Here is a 24498-nt window from a genome sequence, read left to right on the forward strand (position 1 = left end):
GCTGCAACTAAGACCCAGCGCAGCCAAATAAATAAAAAAATTTTTTTAAGCTGTGCAAACTCAGGCAAGTGCCTTCACCTCTCTGAACCTCAGCGTCTTCCCTGCAACAAGGGGAGAAGAACAAGGCCAACCTCACAGGGTTGTCATGCGATAAAATGGATCCAAGAACACAGCACACCTGCCACAGAGCTGGGCTGCGTCTCCCCAGTGACAGGAGGCAGGGGAGCCAGACCACTCCTAAGAGTCCTCGCTGGGAACCTGGAAGGGCAAATGCCAGCCTGACTCTTCTGCCCATGTAAGTGACAGGCCCTCACATGGAGCACCGCAGCATGGGGTGGTCTCTGGGCATGACGGGACCGCCCAAGGGCCCCGTGCCTCCTGCCCCAAGCCTCTCTGACACCTCAGGCCCTGTGCTGGCCTGGATATGGGGATAGGCTACGCCCTGGGGCGTGGATCTTGGGCTTGGCCCTCGAGGCTGCCCTGCAGGCTGAGCAGTGTGTGCCCAGAGAGCCCTCCCCGCCAGCAGCCTCCTGCTGCTCTTCCCCCATCCTGCCCGTGCGTCTGCCACCCTGGTTGGGAAAGACTTTATCCACCACCCTCTGGCGCCTGATTCCTTCCTTTTCCAGTTCTTCTTTTGAATCTGTGGGCGCTTGAACTGTGGGTTTGAGAGCTGGTTGGCAGTCGGTGCCTCACTCCCACCTATGGCCCAGGGACTCCAGGCTGAGTTCTCTGGGGGTGTGTGTGGGGGGTGCAGATCTGCAATCACTTGACCGGGTGTGGGAGGGCTGCCCACCCTATCAGACCTCCCTCTCCCAGCACAACATCCCCCTCTGACAGCTCCAGCATCCAGCCTTCTCTCCTCCCCTGCCTGGCCAGCCTGGCACTGCCCTTGAGGGAGCCACCTGCCATCCTGCTCCTGCCCTGCCTGACCCTGCCTGAACGCCCCCCCCAACCAACCAGAGGAGGCCCAGGAAGGAGTCTGAAATCAATTTACAGGGTCAAGACACACAATTAAAAAAAAGAAATAGAACAGAGAGCATCTCGTTTGTAGTAAGGTCGCTGTTTATGACCTTCTGGCTTGTTACATTTGTACAACTGGGTTCAGACAGGGTCACACTATAACTGTGTATCCCTTAACTTGGGGCCACTGTTACAGAATTTTTTTTTAAGTTCCCTAGCCTGGAGGATCCAGCCCAATCCTCCAGGCTCTGGGCAGCCCAACTCAGCTGCCCCCGGCTCTCACTTGCTCCCGGACATATGCCAAGCTTGCCAGGCTCTCGAGCCTTTGTCCACACTGTTCCTGCCGCCCAGCACGCCCTCCTGTGCCCTTCTCCTCCACAGACTGTGCAGTCTGCCTCTAGGTGTGCAGGACTCGCTCAGCCCCTCCCGGAGCTGCTCCTCTGCGCACACACTCTGTTTATACAGCACAGACCCTCAGGCTTCACAGTCAGGACTGTGATGATAAGAACTAACCTCCACTGAGCATGTTCCCTTTCACAGATGAGAAAACTGAGGCTCAGAGGATGGAGAGGTTTGTCCAATCAGCAAAGTACTTAATAGTGGTGGAAAGGGTTAGTCACTCAGTCGTGTCCGACTCTTTGTGACCCCATGGACTGTAGCCCTCCAGGCTCCTCTGTCCATGGGATTCTCCAGGCAAGAATACTGGAGTGGGTTGCCATGCCCTCTTCCAGGCGGATTCTTTACCACTGAGCCACCAGCAAAGCCCTAACCTCTTAACCACTACTCTAGGCAACCATTTTAAAATCTCAAAGCAAGCAAAAGAGAAAACACTTTTCACATGAAAGAACTGCCCTCTTTTAAAGGGAGACAAAAATTCAGAGGCCCTTCCCCTAAATTTGGGTCATCTAACAGGCAGACGGGACTTCCCCATAGCTCAGATGGTAAAGAATCTGCCTGCAATGTAGGAGACCAGGGTTTGACCCCTGGGTCAGGAAGATTCCCCTGGAGAAGGAAATGGAAACTGGTGGGCCTCATGAGTCCCGCATAGCTGGTCCTGTGGCAAGGCTAGCCAGAGACCACCCCCCCTTCACCATGGCAGTAGCAACATCCCCTCACCCCCAGGATCTGACACGCTCCCCAGTACCACCCTGCTCCAACCGCCCTGGCCCACTCTCTGTTCCTCTCATCCACCAACCCTGAGCCAGGCCCTGGGCCCAGCTTCCCCCTCTGCCCGGAACGCCATCCTTTCTAGGGCACCGAGCCAAGGCTCTGAGAGCCCAGAGGTGGTGATCAAAGGTATCCATTCCAACTTAGGTCGATTTTAAATGAAAACACTTTGATTCTCCGGCTACAGAAGAAAGCCGTTCCCACGGTCTGTATTTTAGGCAGGAGTTCTGCCCTCCAATTTAATTCTGGCATCTCTCAGAGCCGGGCCTCTTTTTCAAGGCCCTTCTGAAGGGCTGCAGGTGTGGGGCGGCTGGTTTTATCACGGGGCTCCGGCCATTCGCCCAAGCACGAATCCCAGGACGCCACCGAAAAACGGGCGAGCCCTCAGGGCACGCGCATCAAACACCGCGGTGCGCTGACCGAGCCGCTGATTAGGGAGAAACGCGGAGCGGGCGCTGGAAGGCAGTCTTTGAACAGAGCGTGTGTATCCTGGAGCTTTTTAGCGCTCATGCCCTCGGAACACTGCCATCAGGCTGGCTGTCACATCTTTCAACACCTCCGAAAGACAAAGATGCTCACGGATGTGGCTTGCCTGGGGGTGGGGGAGGGCGTTTCCACGTCTGCCTGCATCCTGTTCTCAGGCCTCCAGACTCTGGCCCCTGGGTGCGCAGTGGCCACGTGGGGACACAAACCAAGGGCAGACCGTCAAGTGTTTAGTGCAGAAATGTCTAAGCTTCACTGGTGTTAATTGGTACTTTTACAGCAGTCACTTCCCTTCTGGCTTGTTTTGAAAGGCAAGTTGCTCAAACTTGGGGGCTCCTTTGAGAGGGTGGCCTGGGGGAATGTGGGACTGTTTATCCCTTTACAACCTGTTTTACCTTCAGAGAAGGCTGTCAGGACGGGGTGAAGGTGTGGGAGAGCCAACGGGTGGGGTAGGTGCTGTTCCTCGTCTCTGAGAGGAGAGAAATGGAGCGAGGGGAGAGACCCCACCAGGATACCCCAGTCAGCAAGGAGTCTGCAGCCCCTCAAAGTCCCACTGCCGCTGGGAAGGGGGGTGCCCGACAAAATGGAAAGTGGTGAGATAAAGGGAAGTCTCAGGGGGCAGGAAGCAGCCGGCTGGAGCGGGCAGGGGCTTCTTGGAGAGGCGACCCTGGGAGCCTGCACTTTGTTTTTTAAATTAGAACTCTTAAGGGCACCCCCCTCCATTATAAAAGCGTGCAACACGCTCCCTGTGTACATTCTAGCAGCCACAGTGAGGGGTCAAGGAGGCCCTGGAGCTTGTGTGCAGTCCTCCCCTCCCTGGTATCACAGCTGTGAGCACTGTGATCTTTCTTCCCCATCTCTTTACCAAGCTGAACTTTGAAGGAAGAGTAGAAGCTGGGTTTAAAGGGGAGAGTCCAAGTGAGGAGGTTTAAGCACAAGGAAGCTCTCGGGTGAAGCTACTACAAGCCTTGAGCCAGGGCAGGGAGTTGGGGGGCTCCAGAGCCCTGGCGGAGTTGAAAGAAAGGGTTCGGGGGGGGGGGCCAGGGGGAGATTGGGGATTGAGTGCTGACCTAGGAACCTGGGGAACCTCTGCAGGCTTCGAAATTGGGAAATGACATGATCACACTTCCTGTTAGGGAGAGGCCGAGAGAAATACTAGAGAGCTCCAGATGGCCTTCCTCAGCAGCCTGAAACCCTCGCATCAGTGGTTTCCTTCTATGGGGTTCAGTACCCGCCCCCAACCAGCTCCAGCCGCCTTTTAATAGATAAATGCTTCTGGCCGACTTCCCGGGGCGCCTGTGCCAGATCACCTCTATCCCAACTTCTTTTAAATCTCCACCTCCCCAAAGCTCCTTCCCCTTCCGGGCACAAAATCTTTCAGTGCACTCCCTCCTCTCCCTCCCCTTCCAGCGTCCGCCAGTCTGCCAGCCTGGCCCTTCCCTCCCGCTCCGTCCCTGCACCGCCCCCCCTTCGCCCCTACCCCATCCCCGCCCCTCCCCCACCGCTCCTCCCACCCCACCCCACCGCACCCCATCCCCGCCCCTCCCATCCCCGCCCCTCCTATCCCCAACCCCTCCCACCGCACCCCATCCCCGCCCCTCCCATCCCCGCCCCTCCCACCGCACCCCATCCCCGCCCCTCCCATCCCTGCCCCTCCCATCCCCGCCCCTCCTATCCCCAACCCCTCCCACCGCACCCCATCCCCGCCCCTCCCACCGCACCCCATCCCCGCCCCTCCCATCCCTGCCCCTCCCATCCCTGCCCCTCCCACCGCACCCCATCCTCGCCCCTCCCCCCACCCCTCCCCTCCCACCCCATCTCCGCCCCGCCCTCCACCCCACCCTTCCCAACCCCCAGCCCCCAACCCCTGATGCTTCCCATGCTGGAGGTCAGTCAAGACCCTGAGACTAAGCTGCGGCTCCTTTCCGGCCTTGACCCTGACCCTGCAGACCCCTCCTCTGCAGCCTTCCCCTGCCCTCTTCCCTACACAGCCCACCCCCAGAGGTTGAACACCTGTTCCTGGGCCGCCCCTACCCTCCCCTGCTGCAGGTGAGCTCAGTCCCGTCCCACACGTCTGAGCTCCTGCACGTTCAGAACCAGGGGTGAACACTGTGCGGAGCAAGGCGGGTCTGTCAGGGGCGGGAAGAGTGGACCCAAAGGGACACTGCAGAGGGAGCATCAGAGTTCGACCTTGAACAACACGTTGGAGTCACCAGGTGAGGCAAGGACACCTTTCAGGCCAAGGGACCAGCAGGAGCAAAAGCTCAGGGGCAGGCAGTCGTCAGCTCGGAAGTGGGGTGTGGGCTGCAGGCGGGAGGCTGGGAGGGAAGGGAGCCCAGGGCCAGGGGCAGGGGTCAGGGCAGATCGAGATGCTCTGCAGTGAACCAGCTGCTGGCAGCGAGGCTGAGCTGTGCTCCAAGGGACCAGGGGCGGTCATCCTTCTATATACACGCTGTCTCCTGGGCCCCCACCTCCTTAGGACAGGTCTGAGAAGGGGAGGTTCTCATTTAGAGAGTGTGCCTATTTTAAATCTCTGGGAGAAGGTGAGGGACAGGGAGGCCTGGTGTGCTGCAGTCCATGGGGTCACAAAGAGTCGGACACGACTGAGCGACTGAACGACAACAAATGTTTTAAATCTGGTGTGTGTGGCCAGGTGTGAACTTGCCTTCAGACATGTCCTTAGACTCTATGACCAACGCTGGAGCAAGGGCCTCCCCTGACTGTCTGAGGACGGGCTGCCCGATGGGAGGGCGTGCCTGCCCTGGGGCTTGGGCTGCACCCACTTGTTGCCTCCCTCCTGCCCACCGCCCCACAGCATCCCCATCAGCAGCAAGCAGGGATGACCCCAGAGCCTCCAAGGGGCCACCGCCCTGGCTCTGCTGTACCTCTGCCGAAGCCCACGCAGTCCTGGGGCAGGGGGTGGGGTGGGGTGCGAGCAGATACCTGCCAGGCCCCCCACCTCCTCCAGACAGCCTGTCCCCAAGGTCGAGGCCCACAGACCTTCCCTGAGGGGTCCCAGGTGCCAGCCCTGGGGTCATCCTTGTCCCAGGTGTGCCTTCCTATTGCCACGGGCAAGAGGCCTGCATAGGGAGGGAAGCTGGGGCTCAGAGCGGGCAGGGAAGTTGGAGGGGGTCAAATCCTGTCTCGGGGCTCTTGGGCACCCACTCCCTCGGTCACCAGTCAGGAGGGTTTTGTCACTCCTCCTGGTGGCATCATATCTCCACCCTGCTCAGTGCTCCACAGGGGTTTGTCTAGCTGGGGGCTGAATTCTTCCGGTTACTGTATTTCCTGGGCATCCTCTGGGTGCCAGACTCCATGCTGGAAGCCAAGGATTTGAAGCCAAGTAAGTCCACATGTGTCCTGCCCTCGCGAAGCTCGCAGTTCACACAGGGAGGAGGAAAGTGCAGAGAGAAGCAGTCTTAATGGGAACATACCCGCTGCAGGCAGCAAACACACGTGTGTCTGGAGACCACACATGAGAGTTCTGAGATGGGAACACCTGGAACGTCAACCATAACTAAATAGATTGCAGTATGTTCATTCAGTGGGACGCTCCACAGCAGGGGTTGACAAACGTGTTCTGTAAAGGGCCAGGGAGTAAATATTTTCCGCTTTGTGAGCCATATGGTCTCTATCGCAGCTACTCTACTCTGCTGTTGTGGGGGCAAAAGCAGCCATAAATGAGCCATGAATGGATAGGCGTGGCTGTGTTCCAATAAAACTTTATTTATGGACACGGAAATGGGAATACAGTCAGCATTCACTGTCCGTGGAGAACTGGTTCCTGCACCCATTACAGACACTGAAATCCACAGATGCTCAAGAGATGGGGTATCTTGAGGGTGATGGGGGTACAGGGGCTTTGTTGTTGTGTTTAGTCCCTAAGTCATGTCTGACTCTTTCCAACCCCATGGACTGCAGCCCACCAGGCTCCTCTGTCCATGGGATTTTCCAGGCAAGAATAATGGAGTGGGTTCCCATTTCCTTCTCCAGGGGATCTCCCTGACCCAGGGATCGAACCCGCATCTCCTGCATTGGCAGGTGGGTTCTTTACCACTGAGCCACCAGGGAAGCCTATACAGGGGCTTTGGGGCACTGTAATATTCTCTTTCTTGACTGGATGGTAGACACATAGGACTATATTTATTTAATAGGTATCATTCTTTTCTGTGTCTGTATTATATTTTATGCAGCTCCCCTGGGGCTCAGTGGTAAAGAATCTGCCTGCATGTAATACAGGAGACTCAAATTTGATCCCTGGGTCGGAAAGATCCTGTGGAGTAGGAAATGGCAACCCACTCCAGTATTCTTGCCTGGGAAATCCCATGGACAGAGGAGCCTGGCAGGCTATAGTCCACTGGGTCACAAAGAGTCGGACAGGACTTAGCGACTAAATGACAACCACAAAAGTTATATTTCATAATATAATGACATAGGATTCATAAAATAGCACAAGATTCCCATATACAGCTGACCCTTGAACAACGTGGTGGTCAGAGGCTCTGAACCACGCACAGTCGAAAATCCAAGTGTAACTTTACAGGCAGCCCTCCGTATCCAAGTTTCCATATCCTCAGAGTCAACCAACAGTGTAGGTGTTGTATTTACTACTGTAGTTTTTACTACTGAAAAACACCTGTGTATAAATGTACCTGAGCAGTTCAAATGCATGCTGTCCAAAGGTTAGCTGCACTTTAAATCATCTGTAGATCACTTGTAGTACCTAATACAGGAATTTCCCCGGTGGTCCAGTGGCCACGACTCTGTGCTCCCAATGAAGGGGGCCCGGGTTTGATTCCCAGTCAGGGGTCTAGATGTCACGCAGGCAATTAAGAGTTGCACATGCCACATGCCACAACTAAGACTCAGTGCAGCCAAAATAAAAAAAAAAAGACTAATACAATGTAAGTGCTATGTGAGTAGTTGTAAACACAATGTAAAAGCTATATAAATAGTTGCCATGAGAACTGCAAATTCAAGTTTTGCTTTTTGGAACTTTCTGGAGAAATTTTTTTCCCCGAATATTTTTGATCTGGTGTTGGTTAAATCCGCAGATGCAGAACCGGCAGATACAGAGGGCTTTAAGTATAAAATTATACTTTATTGTATCATTTCATATTCACACTGTGAAATATGTATTCTTCTCTTGATGTTTTTCTGACCATTAGAAAAATACATTCATAACTCCATACAAAAAGGCAGTGAGTTGGATTTACCCCCCCCTGGCCAGGGTTTGGGACCCCTGCTCTTTACCAACCAAAATAAACAAACTTCAGTCACATTGTCAACCGGACATAGCTTAAAAAACATAATGTTGGGACTTGCCTGGTGGTCCAGTGGTTAAGAATCTTCCTGCCATTGCAGGGGACACAGGTTCAATCCCTGGTCCGGGGTGATCCCACATACGGAGAGGCAAGAGGCAACTAAGTCTGTGTGCCACAACTGAGCCCTCACACTCTAGAGCCTGTTTTGCACAAGAGAAGCCAAAGCGGTGAGAAGCCTGTGCACCACAACTGTGCCTGTGCCACTTGCCACAACTAGAGAAAGCCTGCACACAGCAGCAAAGGCCCAGTGCAGCCAAAAGTGAGTAAATAAATAAAGTTTAAAAAGATGTTGAGTGAAAGAAGTAGGTCGCAAAGAACACCCACAACATCGTTCTGACTATACAAAGTTCAAAAACAAAATCAGGCTAATCTATATCGTTTAGGGACACAAACCAAAGGATAAAGGTACAAAAAAAAAAAAAAAATACCAGGGAGCAATTGCCCTAAATTCAGGATGGTGGTTCCTCTGAGTGGGGGAGAGGGGGTGTCTTGGGAGGTGTCTAGGGGCTTTGGGGCACTAAAATGTTTTCTTTCTTGACCTGGGTGGTAGACACGCCAGACTTTACTTTATAATATTTATGGTACTTTTCTGTGTATGTATTCTATTTCGCAATTTTAAAAGAGAAAGCACTGACAATAGGCCCCATTGGAACGGCATCTGCACTCCTACCTGACAGGCGTTTGTGATCCACCTGGACCCACATCCCAGTGGGAATCGTATCCCGCAGCTCTACTAAGAGACCCTCCTCCCCAGCGAGTCTGAACCTCTCGCCGTTCCCTCCCCCGGGCTCTGCCTTCTGGCCTCCCAGCCTTTATTCGTGCTGTGCCTGCCACCCACCCACCTGCTCCATCTCCTCCCCGCCGCCGCCTCCAGCACCCCCCTGCCCCACCTCCAACAGGGAGGTCTTCTCCTCCGCCTGCCTCGGAAGCTCTTTATTGGGATTAGACAAAGATCAAAAGCAGAGGCCAGTCCTGACAGAGGCCGGGAGCTGCGGGGAGGGAGGCAGCAGGCTCCTGAACATCTTTTGGACAACAAAGGAAGCAGTGACACCTGAGTCCAGAGCTAACGGGGGAGGGGAGGCGAACCTGCATCAGGACTCTGGCCCCGGGGTCGTGTTTCTGCCGGTGAGTCTCACAGTTTCCTCCAGGCTGGGAGTAGGGGCTGTGGCTTATTCACCCCAAGATCCCCCCAGTGCCTGGAACTGGTCCTCTTTAATGAATAGTTGAAAAATAAACACAGCCAGGGAGAGAATGGAGACTGATGTTTGTTGAGGACACCGAGGCTCAGAAAGGTTAAGGAACTTGCCTGAGGTCACACAGCAGTCAATAGAAGAAGGCAGGATTTGAACAAGCTCTGTCTGGCTTCAAAGCCCTTGGAGGTGACTTGAAGCCTGGTGGAGGCAGGGCTTACAGCAGGCGTGTAGCTGCTCTCAGGAAAGCTGAGCCTCAGACTCAGGTGATTCTCCTCTAAGGAGGTGCCCTTGAGACCAGAGGTAGCCGCTAGACCCTTTGAGAAAAGTAGAATTTGCAGAGACATCAGAGGAGAGCAGGGGGAGGAGAGTTGGGAGCAAGAACGGTCCTGAGATGCCATCCCAGGGTGTTGCTAGAGACCCCTGGAAAGGTCAGAGTGACCCCAAGGACCCTGGGGGCTCCCCAAGATGTAGAACCAGCCAACTGAATCTTGCATCTCCATTGGCTCTGCTAGACAGGCAGGTGGCTGACATTCTCTGAGCTCTCATCACGTGCACCTTCAGGCGTTACTATTGTAGCCGCTTGACAGGTGAGGCCATCAAGCAACACTAAGAACCTGCCCAAGGGGACTTCCCCGGTGCTCCAGTGGCTAAAGGGCTTCCCAGGTGGCTCAGTGGCAAAGAATTTGCCCGCCAATGCAGGAGACAAGGGTTCAATCCCTGGTCCGGGAAGATCCTCTGGAGAAGGAAGTGGCAACCCACTCCAGTGTTCTGGCCTGGAGAATCGCATGGACAGAGGAACCTGGTGGGCTACAGTCCATGGGGTCGCAAAAAGAGTAGCACATGACTTAGTGACTAAACAACAACAACAACCAGGGGCTAAGACTCCTCACTCCCGATACAGAGGGCCTGGGTTCAATCCCTGGTCAGGGAGCTGGATCCCACATGCCGTAACTAAGAGTTCTCACATCACAGCTAAAGATCTCGTGTGCCACAACAAAGACCGCTTGCAGCCAAATAAACTTGTAAAGAAATATAAATATTGAAAAAGAAAAAGAAAGAAAGAAAGAACCTGCCCAGGGGCCCAGATCCAAAGCAGAGCTCAGATCCAGACTCTGTACACCCTGGCCTGCACACAGCCCTACATCGGGTGGTCCAGGGAAACGGTGCATTGAGCCCAAGCTTCAACTACGACGCTCCCCAAGGTTCCCCATGGACACCGCTGAGGCTGCAGGCTGGGTCTTGGTGCTGGTGGTTGATGGAGCTGGCTGCACCAGGCGGGTGGGTGAGGTCAGGAGAGGTTTGGGGGATGTGAGAGAAACTGGATTCCCTCCATCAAACTCTCAAAGCTCAGAGACAAGAGGGTGGGGAGGAGCATGGCACAGCCTAGAGACAGAACCCAGGACCCGAAGGGGAAGGACCAGGAGTACTGGGGTGCTGTCTGCTGCTCCAAGAGGAGACCACAAGTTGTTTTCACCTCTTGCGAAAGAGCAGTTTCTCTTGTGTATAATGTTTGCTGCAATCCTGGGAGTGGGGGTGCGGGGGCGGGGAATATGTTGTTTGTTCGTGGTCAAGATAGTTACAAACAGCACTTTTCACAGCAGCACCCCGAAAAGTCTCTTCTACTCAGTTATTGGGGTGTGTGGGGTCCCTTTTGGGGAGGAGGGACCACACAAAGAGAAATGATAGGAACTGGGGGGAAAATTAAAACGAATGAGTTTCAACACGTTGTCACCAAGAAGCTGCATTTCCTCAGCCTTCTTTGCATTGCAGGGGGGGGTTGGTGACGGTGAGGGGGTGGGGGGTGGGGGGAGGGGAGGTGCACAGATGAGAGGAGGTGACCTCATAGGGGCTGGGCCGTCAGGCCTGAGGGAGGGGTGGGTACACCCAGTTGAGTCTTGCCTTCCCAAAGGGGTAGATTTTTTGTGAAGGATGTTCTTTACAAAGAAAGGCAAGAGGACCCCTGGAGCCCACTTCCAAGGGTCAGTTGAGAGCTGAACCTGGCCTCTACTCACCCTCTAGGGTGTGGGCGAGCTATCTGGCTGCCCTGGGCCTCAATTTCTCGGTGCTTACATAGTGGCAGTGGGAACAGCGTCCCAAGGGTGCCTTGAAGGGGCCTGAGTACAAGTGTGACGCCCAGCTTATGTGCTCAGAGAGGCTAATTTATGATAATAAGAGTAGATGGCAAACGTCCCTGGTGGTTCAGTGAGTGGCTAAGACTCTGCTCTCTCAATGCAAGGGGCCCGGGTTAATTCCCTGGTCAGGGAACTAGATCCCACTTGCCGCAACTAAGAATTCACATGTTGCAACTAGAGATCTCGCATGTCGCAACTAAGACCCAGTGCAGCCAAATAAATACATTTTTAAAAAATATATGGACAAATACAGCTGTTATTGCTTATGGTATGAATGAAAGGCTGAGGATGGAACAGAAAGGTGGGAGCAGCTCCTGGAAGGCTCATAAAAATCAAGGTGAATGAGAAAGAAAGCATCCAGCCTGCCCAGCAATGTGGGCGGATGCTGGGGGTACAGGAGAGTGGGCACTGCCCAGGTGAGACAGCCTCAGAGACCCCAGGGCCAAGGTGGGCGGCCCTGGAGGGGGTCACTCCTGGGAGTTCCCTGGCCTGGATGAACTGGCCCCTAGGCCACCCATCCCAGGGCCAGACTTGGATGCATCCCCCCAGCTTCCCAGGCACCTTGCTCTATGACCAGCGGTGGCCTCCCTCCCTCCACCCCACCCCTCCCAACGAGGGGCTGCAACACCAATGGGCAAGTTCAAAGCGTGGGTTCCACAGTCAGATACCTTGGGGGTGAGCTGCCCCTCCCCAGAGGTCCCACACCCCACCGGATGCGTCCCCCCCCCCCCCCCCCCCGCGCAGCAACGCCCACCCACCTCGCAGAGGGGCCAGGGGGTCAGGAGGAGCCGGGAGGGAGGCTGTTCCAGCAGCGAGAGGGGGGGCGCGGCCCCGCCTCTTCAAAAGCCACCTCGGCAAGGCATTAGCTAAACATCTCCCGGTCCCCGAAGGCTTCCCCTGTGAAGTCTGCAATGTTCAAACGCAACCAGCAAATCCCCAGAGACGGGTCCGGGAATTAGCCGCGCGGCGGATGAAAGCGGCTGTGATGTGCACCAGGCAGAGAGCGCGGGAGGAGGGGAGGACCGCGTACCTGCGCCTGCCAGCGGCAGGGTCCAGGGGAGCAGGATCAAGCCCAGCAGCCCGGGGGCCGGGAGGGGGCCCGGCCGGGCCCGCCGCCGCAGAGGCCAGCTCTCCATCGGGGCCTCCTTCCTCTTTAGGTCGCGGGCGGGGACAGCCTGCTGGTAGCCACGGTTGCCCTTGGCGTCCTTAACAGGCTCCTCCCCGGCCGGCCTTCTGCTTCCTCCAGGTCTCAGTTGGCCGCCTTGTCCTCTCAATGACCCCGGACTTTCCAGGTGGGAACAGTTCCAAGCCAGGGCACCGCCAGGCGAGGATCTGGGGCTCCCACCGTCCAGGATGTGCAGATGTGAGAGTTGGACCATAAAGAAGGCTGAGCACCGAAGAACTGATGCTTTTGAACTGTGGTGCTGGAGAAGACTCTTGAGGGTCACTTGGACTGCAAGGAGATCCAACCAGTCCATCCTAAAGGAGATCAGTCCTGAATATTCATTGGAAGGTCTGATGCTGAAGCTCCACCTGATGTGAAGAGATAACGCATTGGAAAAGACCCTGATGCTGGGAAAGATTGCGGACAAGAGGAGAAGAGGGTGACAGAGGATGAGATGGTCGGATGATATCACTGACTCAATGGACATGAGTTTGAGCAGACTCCGGGAGATAGTGAAGGACAGGGAAGCCTGGTGTGCTGCAGTCCATGGGGGAGCAAAGAGTTGGATTCGACTTAGCAACTGAACAACAACAATGACACGCAGTAGAAAAACAGAGAGGGGCTAGGCCCCCCATTCCCACCCCACCCCCACCCCTGAGGCGGTGGCTTCTCTCCTTCTCAGCCCCTTTTCTGCTGGTTAAACTAGCCTGGAGGAGGGCTGGTCTAGCTACTCAAGCCTGAAACTCTTAAACAACAGACTAACCCCATTCGCACAAACTGCCCCTCGGAAGTAGCCCAGGAGCCCCTTGGATCAAGGTGCTCCTCAAAGAGGATGGTTTGGGATGGGGGGGTGGAAGGGGCTAGGGGGATGAGGGAGGGGCAGGCATTTGGCAGGGTGGGGGGGTGGGCAAGAGTCCCAAGTTCCCAGCCTTCTGTGGAGACCAGAAAGCCTGCTGTCTCTCCTTAGCCCAGCGACAGCCGCCGTGGGGGGTCCTCCTGAGAGGCCCGGCAGACACGTCCCCTCCGACCCACCTCAGATGTCTTACCTGCTGCAGCTCTCCTAAATTCGAGCCTGCCCCTCCGCCACCAGGAGGCCCAGGAATCACTTCCCCATCAGGAGGGAACCCCAGTCCCTGTCCTGCCCTCCATTGACCCCAACATGGGTCAGTGACTACCTGCCACTTGGGCCCCTCTCCCCAGCAGCCGGGGAGCCAGTGCAGGCCTGACATTCTGGAGCCCCGCACCAGGCAGAGCCGGATGGCGTGGGGGACAGATGCGTGCCTGCCTGTCCAGAGGGGCAGAGGGAAGGGGTCTGGGGTGGAGGTGAGCAGCCAGCCAGCCCGCAGAGGAAGGTGGGCGTCACTGAAGGAGGTAAGTTTCAGCACAAGCTGAGCATGGCCCCTTTTCCCCCCATCGTTGTTGGTGCTCCTCAGTCTCTGGTCATGTCCGACTCTTTTGCGACCCCATAGACTGCAGCCCGCCAGGCTCCTCCGTCCGTGGGATTCTCCAGGCAAGAATACTGGAGTGGGTTGCCATGCCCCACTCCAGGGGATCTTCCCGACCCCAGGGATCCAACTCGAGTCTCCTGCAAGTCACCTGCATTACAGGCAGATTCCTTACCGCCGAACCACAGAGGAAGCCCCTAGTACCCCATCAACCCTCAAGATCAAGGTTTTTATCCCATTCTGACAAACTGTGCCCCCAAGAGGCAAAGCGACGTGCCCACCATAGGAGCAGCCTGGCTGGGTGAAGCCAGAGCCTCTCTCCGTAACCCTGACCGGCCTCCAGGGATGGCGGCACTGGGTCCAGTTTCTGGCCTTGGTCTGAATGCTTTCCCCTCAGCCGCTGAGCATGCGAACAGTGAAAACCAGAAAGCTGTTTCCTACCAACTCCAGGAGTACCAGGAGGACGGCAGGCAGCAGGGCCCGCCCGCCAGGTGAGGAAGACGTATGAACAGCAGACACTTCCTGCGGGCTGGGGGGCGGCGGGGACCCCAGTGGTATTGACTGTGGATCCATCACCGTGATACATGATCACAGATGTCGCAGTGAGACACAGATAATCAGCTTCACGCTGTCTCCGAGCTCCTGGGGGGAGCAGGTTGTCTAAGCACCTCGATGCCATGGTGATAGACGTCATGTTAACGCCTCCACGCATGGAGAGAGCATTATAAAGGCATCGGTCTGCGCCTCCAGGAGTCTCTTTATGACTTGGCATCAGGAGGTGACCGAGTGCCAGGCTGCCTCGGAGCAGGGACTCCTGCCTGTCCCCTCTGGGGTCACTCTGCCCCCCTCATCCCCGTGACCACCAACACAGAGCCCGCGGCCCCCTAAGGGTTCTGCCCGCACCCTGGGTCTGCACGCCCCAGGGTCCTAGGAACTTTGTTGCCTCTGGGCCCGAGTCCAGCCTGCAGCCTCTTGCCTGCCTGGGAGCCTCCCATTTGTCTTTTTTTTTAACCTCTGACTCCCCTGAGCCTAGCACAGGGCCGGCACCTGGTCTGTGCTCAATAAATCCTGGTGCACAAATGAAGGATGAATGAATCTAAGTGCCTCCCTCCCAGGCTGGCTGTGAAGGTGGGTGCCTCAGGGTATCAGGCTGGACTTCAGGGTGGGGCAGGAGGAGGCGGGCACACTCCCCAGGCAGACGTGACGTGAAGGGAAGTGGCCAGAAGTCCGGGGTCATTGTTGAGTTTCCTAGATAGTCTGAGGCCACCCAGCCCCTGGGGTGAGGCAGGCGCAGACTTTGGGTGGGGAGCCAAGGGCCCAGGCCCTGCCGTCTGGGCCTCAGTGATGGTGATGAAAGAGAAGTCACAGCACATTCAGGAACCACAGTTTCCTCGAGGCTCTCCACCTCCTCTCCCTGAAGCAGCTGCCGGGTGGTGAACTTGCTGGACTTGGGGCCACAGGCTTCTCCTCTCCCCTGCCTTTGCAGGGAGCTGCGATCAGTGGGTAAAAGGAAGAGCAGACCGTGTAAGGCTCCACTGGCATCTCTGGGGTGCAGCCTTTGGGCCAGGACTTCACAGCTGAGTCTGCATGTGAGGACCCCGGGGCCCGCTCATTTCAGCTCCCGCTCTTGCCCAGTCGTCTGTTCATCCTTCTATCCATCCATCCATCCATCCATCTCTTCGAATTTTGCTGAGCACCTGTTCTTCTCCATGCGTTGGCCTCAACAGAAGGATGCAGAAGTGAAAGACCCCAGTTTCGAGGAGCCCACATCTCGGGTAAGAGAGCAGCTGTCGGAACAATTACACAATCGCATGGCAGTTCAGAGCAGTTACTCAACCAACGCCAGACACACAGTATGGGACGATTTTAATCTACACATCAATTTAATGCTCACTGCAATTCCATGAGGTAGGTTTTATAATCGGCCTTCCCAGGTGGCACTAGTGGTAAAGAACCCATCTGCCAACACAGGAGACGTGAGATGTGGGTTTAATCCCTGGGTCTGGAAGATCCCCTGGAGGAGGGCCTGGCAACCCACTCCAGTTTTCTTGCCTGGAGAATCCCATGGACAGAGGAGCCTGGCAGGCTACAGTCCGTGGGGTTACAAAAAGTCGGACCCGACTGAGCAGCTAACACACACTCGGGTTTTATAGTCACTCTTATTTTACAGATAAGGACAATGAGGCACAAGAAAGTTAAAATTTGCCCAAGGTCATACAGCTAAGAAATGCATCCAGGGGAAATGACTCTGAGGATGACTCCAGCCTCTGCTCCAGCCCACCTCAGTAGCAGAGTGTGTACAGAGCAAAGAGGGAGGCAGGGGAAGAAGTGAATTACTTGGGGTGGAGGGAGGAAAGGGTGACCAGGAGGACTTCATGGAGGAGGTGGCAGCTGTGAAGGAGGAGGACGTGGGGGAGCACACAGGTCCCCTGCAGTCCTAAAGCGTCTTGTTCACACAAAGACTAAAGCGTCCTCAATGAGACCACATGTTGTTGGCCTCCATACACCTATTAAGTACCTACTGTGTGCCAAGCAGTGGGGGTACACGTAAGTCATAGTTTTGCCCCCTCAAGGTGCTCCCCATTTAGGGAGGAACACAGAACCCCCAGACAGAACTTCTGGCTGCCCCAAGTGAGCGAAACAAAGGTGAGTGAGCAAGTGAGTGAGGCCCCAGAGCTGCGTTTGGCCCCGATGCTCAGGATCTGCTGTGTCTCCTCTCCATGTCCTCTCCAGGCTGCACTGTGGGCCGCGGGGGCACAGGAAGCGGAAGGGGACCACTCTCCTCCTCTCCCACTGCAGGAAGTCGTTTCCTTCCTCCCTGTAGACCCCGGCACCAGGAGAAGCCTGCCAGGGCCCCCTGAGAACAACCTCTGAAGCGGCCTGGTAGTCGGGATGGAGAATGCTGCCCTCCTCCGGGCTCCGCGACCCCACTGCCCAGGGCACCAGGGGCAGATGGATTGGCTCCTTGTTTCCTTCCATCCTCTGCCTCGGGTACCCCACACACTGGAGGGAGACGGTGGTGTGGAGGGAGGCCTCCCTCCCCTCCTAGCAACACCCGGGTTTGCCTTGGGGGCCCCTTTCTGCACCACATAGCAGCCAGCCTCGCTCTGAGAGTGACCCTGACCACCCAGCCCAGGGGCGAGAACGGGCTGCAACTCAGCTGAACGAGACCCATCCAATCGTGAACTAGGCTGGTCCACGGTCGACCAGCCTCCTTTCTCAGGGGGATGAGATCTCTGTTACCAGAGGTATGCAAACCACCCGCCCTGCACGCTGCTGAAATACACCTGCCTGGCCTGGAAGGCTGACCTGGCCCATCTCCAAAGTCCCTTCTCAGCTCAAGCTGCCCCAAATTTGACCTGTTTATGAAGTATTTGCTTCATGCCAGCCACAATTCTAAAAGCTCTTTATGTATTGAATACTTCAGTGCCCACAGAAACTTCGTGTGTGTAGGTATTAGTATTGCCCCTATTTTACAGACTAGGAAACTGCAGTTCAGAGACTGCAAGTCACTTCCTTAAGGCCACACAGATAGTCAGCAGTGGAACAAGGACTCGAGTTCCCTGGCTTTGCTTTTAATCACTATGAAAAGGGAAGTGAAGGTATTAGCCGCTCAGTCGTGTCCAACTCTTTTCGACCCTAAGGATTGTAGCCCACCAGGCTCCTCTGTCCATGAAGTTCTCCAGGCAAGAATACTGGAGTGGGTTGTCATTTCCTTCTCCAGGGGAATCTTGCTGACCCAGGGATCTAACCTGGGTCTTTTGCATCGCAGGCGCATTCTTCGTCATCTATGAGGGAAGCTCTTTAACCACTATGCTCTCCTGCAGTTCATTTGATTCTCCAGGGGGGCCTAGCATTACAACCCTCATTTAGTGATGCAGCAAAATAGAGTTAACTGGCCTGCCTGGGGTCACAGAGGGGACAGAGTCCAGGGTTTTCCTGTTGGATGTATACCCAGAGTTAGATAAAGACTTTCCTTGCTAACACCGTTGGAGGCAGCAAAGAGCTAGTGCCCCCTCCCATGCCCCTGCCGGACTGAAAATAATCCTGAGGATCTGAAGAACAAAGGTAGCATCGTTTTTCAACCTTTATTGCATGTTCACCACGTGCCATGGCCTTGATAGGTTTAGGCTCTTGGTACAACTGTGTCCCTGGGAGAGACAAACACCCACCAGGAGGCTGATCACTGGAGGTCCTCGGGTGGTGGGGGAGGGGTGGTGTGCAGAGCTTGAAGGTCTTGACCTAAGATTGCCACCCCCTTCCCCTCCAGCCTGGAGGGCGGCCCCCGGCTTGTCCTATGCCCATGGCGCCACCTGGTGGCACACGTGGCTCTATCTCACCTGGGATGCCTGCCTCTCGAAGTCACTTCTTCCCTCTCCAGGGGTCTTGGGCTGCCCAGAGGCTGCTGGTCAGCAAGGCAGACCAGGGCTTGAGAAGCCACATGATAAAGTGGCGGGGAGAGGGGGAAGGACAGGGCAGGCAGGACCAGGAATGTGCTGGGGCCCGTGGGAACAGAAGGCAGGGCGAGAGGCCATAGGACCCCACACCGCCTGCCTCTCTGATGCTTTTCCGCAGCACCCACGAGAACCTCCTTCAGAGCCCGCCCTGCTCCGTCCTGACAGCTGCTTTGGCTGGGAACACCTTAGAAACTCCTCTTGGGGCAGCTTCACAGGAGCCAGCTCTCAGGCACCAGGCAAACCAGTCCGCGGCTTTGCAGTGACAACTGGGGACTTTCCAGGCAGGACTCCCCATAGAGAGCTCAGCCAATTAGGGAGCAATTAGCCTCCCCTGAGGCTGAGTCATGCACTGTCAGCCCTCGAGGCTCAGGGTTCTCTGGGACTGAGGACCTCTTCCCCTCTGGGCAGAGCTCATGGCGAGGGGGCGGTGAGGGGGTGGCAGCCACTGATTGCAAAGATTTCTGGCCCCACCCCAGAGATCCAGCTCCACAAGGCTTTGGGAGACCAGAGGACCTGTGTTGTAACAGATGCTGGTTCTCACACTTGAGAAATTGCCCACAGCGCTTCCCAAGGTGGATTCCCAAGGGGCTGTGGGCAGTGATGGGCAGCTCTCCAGGGAGCCAGCTCTGAAAGGAGGCTCTGGCCAGGAGGAGCCCTTCAAAGAGACTGAGTCGTCCCTCCTCCCTTCCGTCTCCTTCCTCCTCCCTCTTGGAAAGCCAGTTGGCGAAGCTCAAGCAACGCCCCCCTTCATTTGCATCCCAAGCCAGTAGGGGAAGTTGCCCCACCTACAATATGGGGGTGAAATACCCACCTTGCACAGATCTGATGAAGAACTGTCATAGTAACAGAGGTGAGAGCGCTTTGCAAGGAATGAGGTGTTCATCGAAAGTAGCTGCTTTGCCTTAAACCTTTGAGCCTCTTTCGAGGAGGTCTCTTTACAGGGGCTGGGCCAGGGGCGCGGGTGGAGAGGGTGGGTTGTTGGGGAAGGTTCTGCAGAGAAAACAAGGGTCTGCACCAGGAGAGAGGCAGGTGCAGCCCCAAACGGTGTGCGGTTATGGATGAGGAAGTCTGCCGTGGGGGACAGGTCTGGGGGGGCAGCAGGGTGACATACAGGAATGGGAGGAGGGCCTTCCAGGTGCCTGTGGAGTCCTGAGCCGACCCCTGGTAGGTTCCAGAAGCAGGGTGCGGGGGGCTGGGCAGCAGCAGGGGGCTCTCCCGGGGTGTCTCTCACCGCTGACCGCTCGGGAAAGCTCTGCTTTCCTTTCTCCTATCTGTCCATTGAATTGCATCTTGGCCTGCTCCCTCAAACCCTCATGCCTGGGGACACCTGGGTCAAGGCCAGAAAGCCTTCAATCCATAGTTGGCAAAGACCCCAGGCTGGCACCTCTAATTCCTACCCAAGTCCTTCAGATGACCCACAAGGAGCTTTGGTTCACGCATTCATTCATTCAACGAACGTCTCCAGAGCCTTGCTCTGGGTCAGGACCTGTCCTGGGCACCTTCCATCTAGGACAGAGCTTCACGCCTACATATCTAAGTCACAACCCAGTGGGAACCCCATGTGAAAGAGACGCAAACCCAGATCAGGTTGAGCCTGCCATGGAAACCGTGGCCACCGTGTTCTGAGACTTGGTAAGGAGCTCCCAGGAGTAGAAGAGAGAGGGCGGGCAGGAGGGGCTGAGATGTCACCTCCAGGCTACGGAGCTGAGACAGGAGAGGGGGCACAGGGGAGCCGACTGAGACAGCCTCCCTCCTCTCTCATCCTCTGATGAAGACACCTTCTCTCCAGGGTCAACAGTCAGATGAATAAAGCCATTTATGTTTCTATTAAAAAATTACTGGTGTTGCAACCGGTATCGATTTCTACTGTGTTCATTTCACAGGTACAGATTTTCAGCCACACTCTGAGTTAAGCAGCTTGCTGGCTGTTTCTGGAAGCCTGGCATCATTTGTGATATGGTTTCTGAGTGGCAAGACTTTCTCCAGAAGACAGCTCATTTGGAAGTAAAGAGACTTCCTGCATTCCCTGGAGTGAAAATCCCATTCTGTACAAAATGCCTGCAACACTGTGGCTTTTAGGACCAGAAATCTGCAGGGGATGTGCTGATTGACAAGAACCACAGCCTGCCCTGAGTCCAGATAGGAAAAGGAAGGGAAAAAGTCAGCTGAGTCCAGACCTTCAGATGCTGTGATCTTTCTACCAGGTCCCACAGAAGAGCAGCAGCCTGAGGGCCTGAGGATTTCACGCTCCCAGAAACCTCCTCCCCAGGAAACCCCCGACCACCCCCGCGGAGCCTGGAGGAAAGTGTCTTCAGGCTCCTTGCATCTGGCTTGGGTGAAAGTATTCCTAAGCAGCGGCCCAGCCTGGCGGAGCGCCCAGGCCTGAGTCACCGCATCCCCGCGCCCTGCTGGCTATTCCTTTTCCTTTCTCCGCTCCCTAAATCTATCTGCTGATCTTTGTTGTCACCACGTTCTAGAAGATGAGCCGTGCACAGGCCGTGGACATCCCTGAGCCACCCATGGGACCGGGGCTGGGCTCCAGGCTGAATGCAGCTGACCTCAGGGCGGGCAGGAAACCCAGGGCCTGGAGCAGGCAAGGGGCCCCTCTGACACTACTCTGCGCTGAGCCCCCTGCCCCAGCGTCGACCTGCCTGCCTGTGTCCGGCCAGTGTCTGGGGTTGGGGGGAGGGGACGGGAAAGGTGGCCGCAGGAGGGAATGGAACTCATCTTTGCCAGATGCTGGGCTTGCATCCATCATCTTGGCCACCCTCCCGGGCAGATATCCCCATCTTGCAGGTGAGGAAACAGATTCAGAGAGGGGAAGTCACTTTTCTAAGGCTACACAGCTGGCAAGGGCAGAGCTGGGGTTTGAATCCTGTTCTGCCCGCTCACACGGGCTACCTCTTAACAACCTCTGGGGTGTCTGCCCTCCCTGGCTAGGCGGTGAGCTCTCTGCGGCCGCTTCTCCTCCCAGGTCCTCACCTGCCCTGCCTGCAGCAGCTGTCCCTTCCAGGGTCAGGGCACCTCTGTCTTTGCAGATGCTCAGAACAAGCACATGTATCTCTTGAATGAATGAATGGGAAACTGGGAGAGGAGTCCTGTATGAGGCCCTTTTCTGAATGCAGAGGTAAAAGGGGCCCCCAGGGAGTTCTGATTACATTTTTGTTGTCGTTTAGTCGCTCAGTTGTGTCCGACTCTTTGCTAACTCATGGACTGTAGCCTGCCAGGCTCCTCCATCCATGGGATTCCCCAGGCAAGGATACTCGAGTGGGCTGCCATTTCCTCCTCCAGGGGATCTTCCCGATCCAGGAATTGAACCTGTGTCACCTGCACTGGCAAGCAAGTTCTTTACCACGGAGCCACCAGGGAAGCCTTAGTCAAATTAACAGTAGATAAATATGACTTTGGTTACAAACTTGTAGAAAGTGGATGTCAGAATCTGAAAACGTGGAGTTTGGCCCTTCATAGGAAAGAATTGGCTAACACGTAGAATTATAAAGTATTAGGAAGTTGGCCTCAGAACGGAGTTCCTGCTTCAACTCAGTTCCTCGGGTGTTTAAACTGTGCTCCCGGGGACAAGGCCTTGGGCTTGGTGCTGAGATCATGGGAAAATAAGAACCCTCCCAGATGACTCCCTTCCCTTCGTGGGGACTCCAGATGCCTGCGTCACAGGCTCCCAGGGACACGGTGCCGAAGCAGAGGGGGAGGGGAGGGGACTAACATGGTCCTGGGGTCCAAGCAGCCGAGGCAACAGCTGTGCTTGGGGTCAGAGCAGGGGTGGGGGCAGGAGGCCTTGGCTGTTTGGGGAAACTGATGGCAGAGGAGGAAGTAGGGGGATGGGCTCATGGGCTTCCTGGGGTCTGCAGATGACCTAGGGCTCCCGCCACCTCTCCCTAGAGTCCTTGTGGCTTTGCCCCTCCCCTTCCTGCCTCCCCCCCCCACTTGTGTTCCACCCATAACAGGCAGCTCTCAGCCCCTGTCCTGGGTGAACAGTCCTTCCCTAGGAGTTTCCACCCCCTAGTCCTTCTTCTTCCATTTCCTTCCCACAGGTGAGGATGAGGGTATGGTCCCCAGCCTCCCACCAGGCCAAGACATCCCTGGTCCTGCTCATTCCCGTACCCGGCTTCCAGACCCTTCCCCCCCCGGGAAAGCTTCTCCAGTTGTATCTTCTTGGTGTCCAGCTGGGGTCTGTGCAGGTGCTAAGGTCAGTGGGAGTGTGGCCCTGCCCGCATCCTGGTGCTGACCAAGAGTCCCTCAGCTCTTTTTGGGTCCCCTGTTGCCCTCGAGTGGCTGGTGCACCCTCTGCTGTGCCCCCTATATGTCCTCGGAAGCCACCCCCACCTGGGTCCTCTTTTGAGGTGACTCTTGTTGGTGACTATCGTCTGCCTCAGTTCAGTTCAGTTCAGTTCAGTTGCTTAGTTGTGTCTCTTTGCAACCCCATGGACTGCAGCACGCCAGGCCTCCCTGTCCATCGCCAACTCCCGGAGTTTACTCAGACTCATGTCCATCAAGTCAGTGATGCCATCCAGCTATCTCATCCTCTGTCATCCCCTTCTCCTCCTGCCTTCAATCTTTCCCAGCCTCAGGGTCTTTTCCAGTGAGTCAGTTCTTCACATCAGGTGGCCAAAGTATTGGAGTTTCAGCTTCAGCATCAGTCCTTCCAGTGAATATTCAGGACTGATTTCCTTTGGGATGGACTGGTTGGATCTCGTCTGCCTCCCACGTGGCAAAAGCCTGGCTTTCCCTGAAGGGGCCCATCCGTGGGGCTTATGGGGAGGCACTGTTTGAGAAGCCCCCCTTCTCTGTCCCCTCTGACACTCTGATCCCAATCCCTCGCCTCATTAGCTGAGGTTGCCCACAAGTCATTTTGATTTTGAAAAAGGCTTTCTCAGGCTCTGTGATCCACTCTCTGTGGGGAAGCTCAGAATGCAGGCAAAGATAACTCACCCACTTAGTGTGGCCCGTGGGGGGAACGGCAACCATCTTTGTGGGACATGAACCAGGAAAAGAGGGAGGGATGCGGCCAAGAACTGGCTTCTGTGAAGATACAGGAGGCCTCTGGTCACTTCACACAGGTGATCTCATAGCCCCCCAGGAGCGACACGCTGCCCCTAGTGATATAGAAAGAGCTGAGCTGGGAAGCCTAGGTAGCCAAGATCCGGGGCAAGGCAGCGGCGGACCAGGCCCACCCCTTTTCTGTAAATTGCCTGCTTTCAGAGGAAACTGGGGGCTGAGGCTTACAGTTTTGACCAGAATTTCTTTGGAAAAAAAATCTCCACACTTGCAAAACCGATATGAGGTGTGACAGTGAATAGTAACTTCCCCTTCCAGTGAGAACAGAACTCACAAGTTACAAATTCTGAGAGGCTGACAAAGCCATAAACATCCAGTAACTCAGGAACATAACCGGGAGGTCTGTATTAACCGCCCAACCACCTCTATACACTACTCCCTGTAACTTTGTACACTGATCACCTCTTTGTCCGACGAGGATTTTGGAATGCCACACTCTATACAGAGAATGCATGGTATCCGGTCCCATCACTTCATGGCAAATGGATGGGGAAACAATGGAAACAGTGACAGACTTTATTTTCTTGGGCTCCAAAATCACTGCAGATGGTGACTGCACCCATGAAATTAAAAGACACTTACTTCTTGGAAGAAAAGCTATGGCCAACCTAGATAGCATATTAAAAACCAGAGACATTACTTTGCCAACAAAGGTTTGTCTAGTCAAAGCTATGATTTTTCCAGTAGTCATGTATGGATGTGAGAGTTGGACCATAAAGAAAGCTGAGTGCCGAAGAATTGATGCTTTTGAACTGTGGTGTTGGAGAAGACTCTTGAGAGTCCCTTGGACTGCAAGGAGATCCATCCAGTCCATCCTAAAGGAAATCAGTCCTGAATATTCATTGGAAGGACTGATGCTGAAGCTGAAACTCCAATACTTTGGCCACCTGATGTGAAGAACTGACTCATTGGAAAAGACTCTGATGCTGGGAAAGATTGAAGGCAGGAGGAGAAGGGGATGACAGAGGATGAGATGGTTGGATGGCATCACCAACTCAATGGACATGAGTTTGAGTAAACTCTGGGAGTTGGTGATGGACAGGGAAGCCTGGTGTGCTGCAGTCCACAGGGTTGCAAAGAGTTGGACACGACTGATGAA

At 55.5% G+C, this 24498-nt stretch overlaps 1 protein-coding gene across 3 annotated transcripts in view; it reads right to left on the reverse strand.

The window, feature by feature from the left end:
- NFAM1 (NFAT activating protein with ITAM motif 1) overlaps positions 1–12411 on the reverse strand; it is a 36421-nt gene extending 24010 nt beyond the window's left edge. For 2 of the 3 annotated variants that reach the window (XM_081587800.1, XM_081587802.1), the window contains exon 1: positions 12290–12411. In XM_081587800.1, coding sequence (XP_081443926.1) covers positions 12290–12395 — 106 coding nt within the window. In that variant the 5' untranslated portion in view covers positions 12396–12411. Of the gene's footprint in view, positions 1–9240; positions 9442–12289 lie in introns of all 3 variants that reach the window. The other variant, XM_081587801.1, reaches the window with a different exon arrangement.
- Positions 12412–24498: the final 12087 nt, after the last annotated feature.

The sequence above is a fragment of the Giraffa tippelskirchi genome, chromosome 4 (genome assembly GCF_054371585.1).
Source record: "Giraffa tippelskirchi isolate mGirTip1 chromosome 4, T2T-mGirTip1v1.2.pri, whole genome shotgun sequence".
Taxonomy (NCBI): Eukaryota; Metazoa; Chordata; class Mammalia; order Artiodactyla; family Giraffidae; genus Giraffa; species Giraffa tippelskirchi.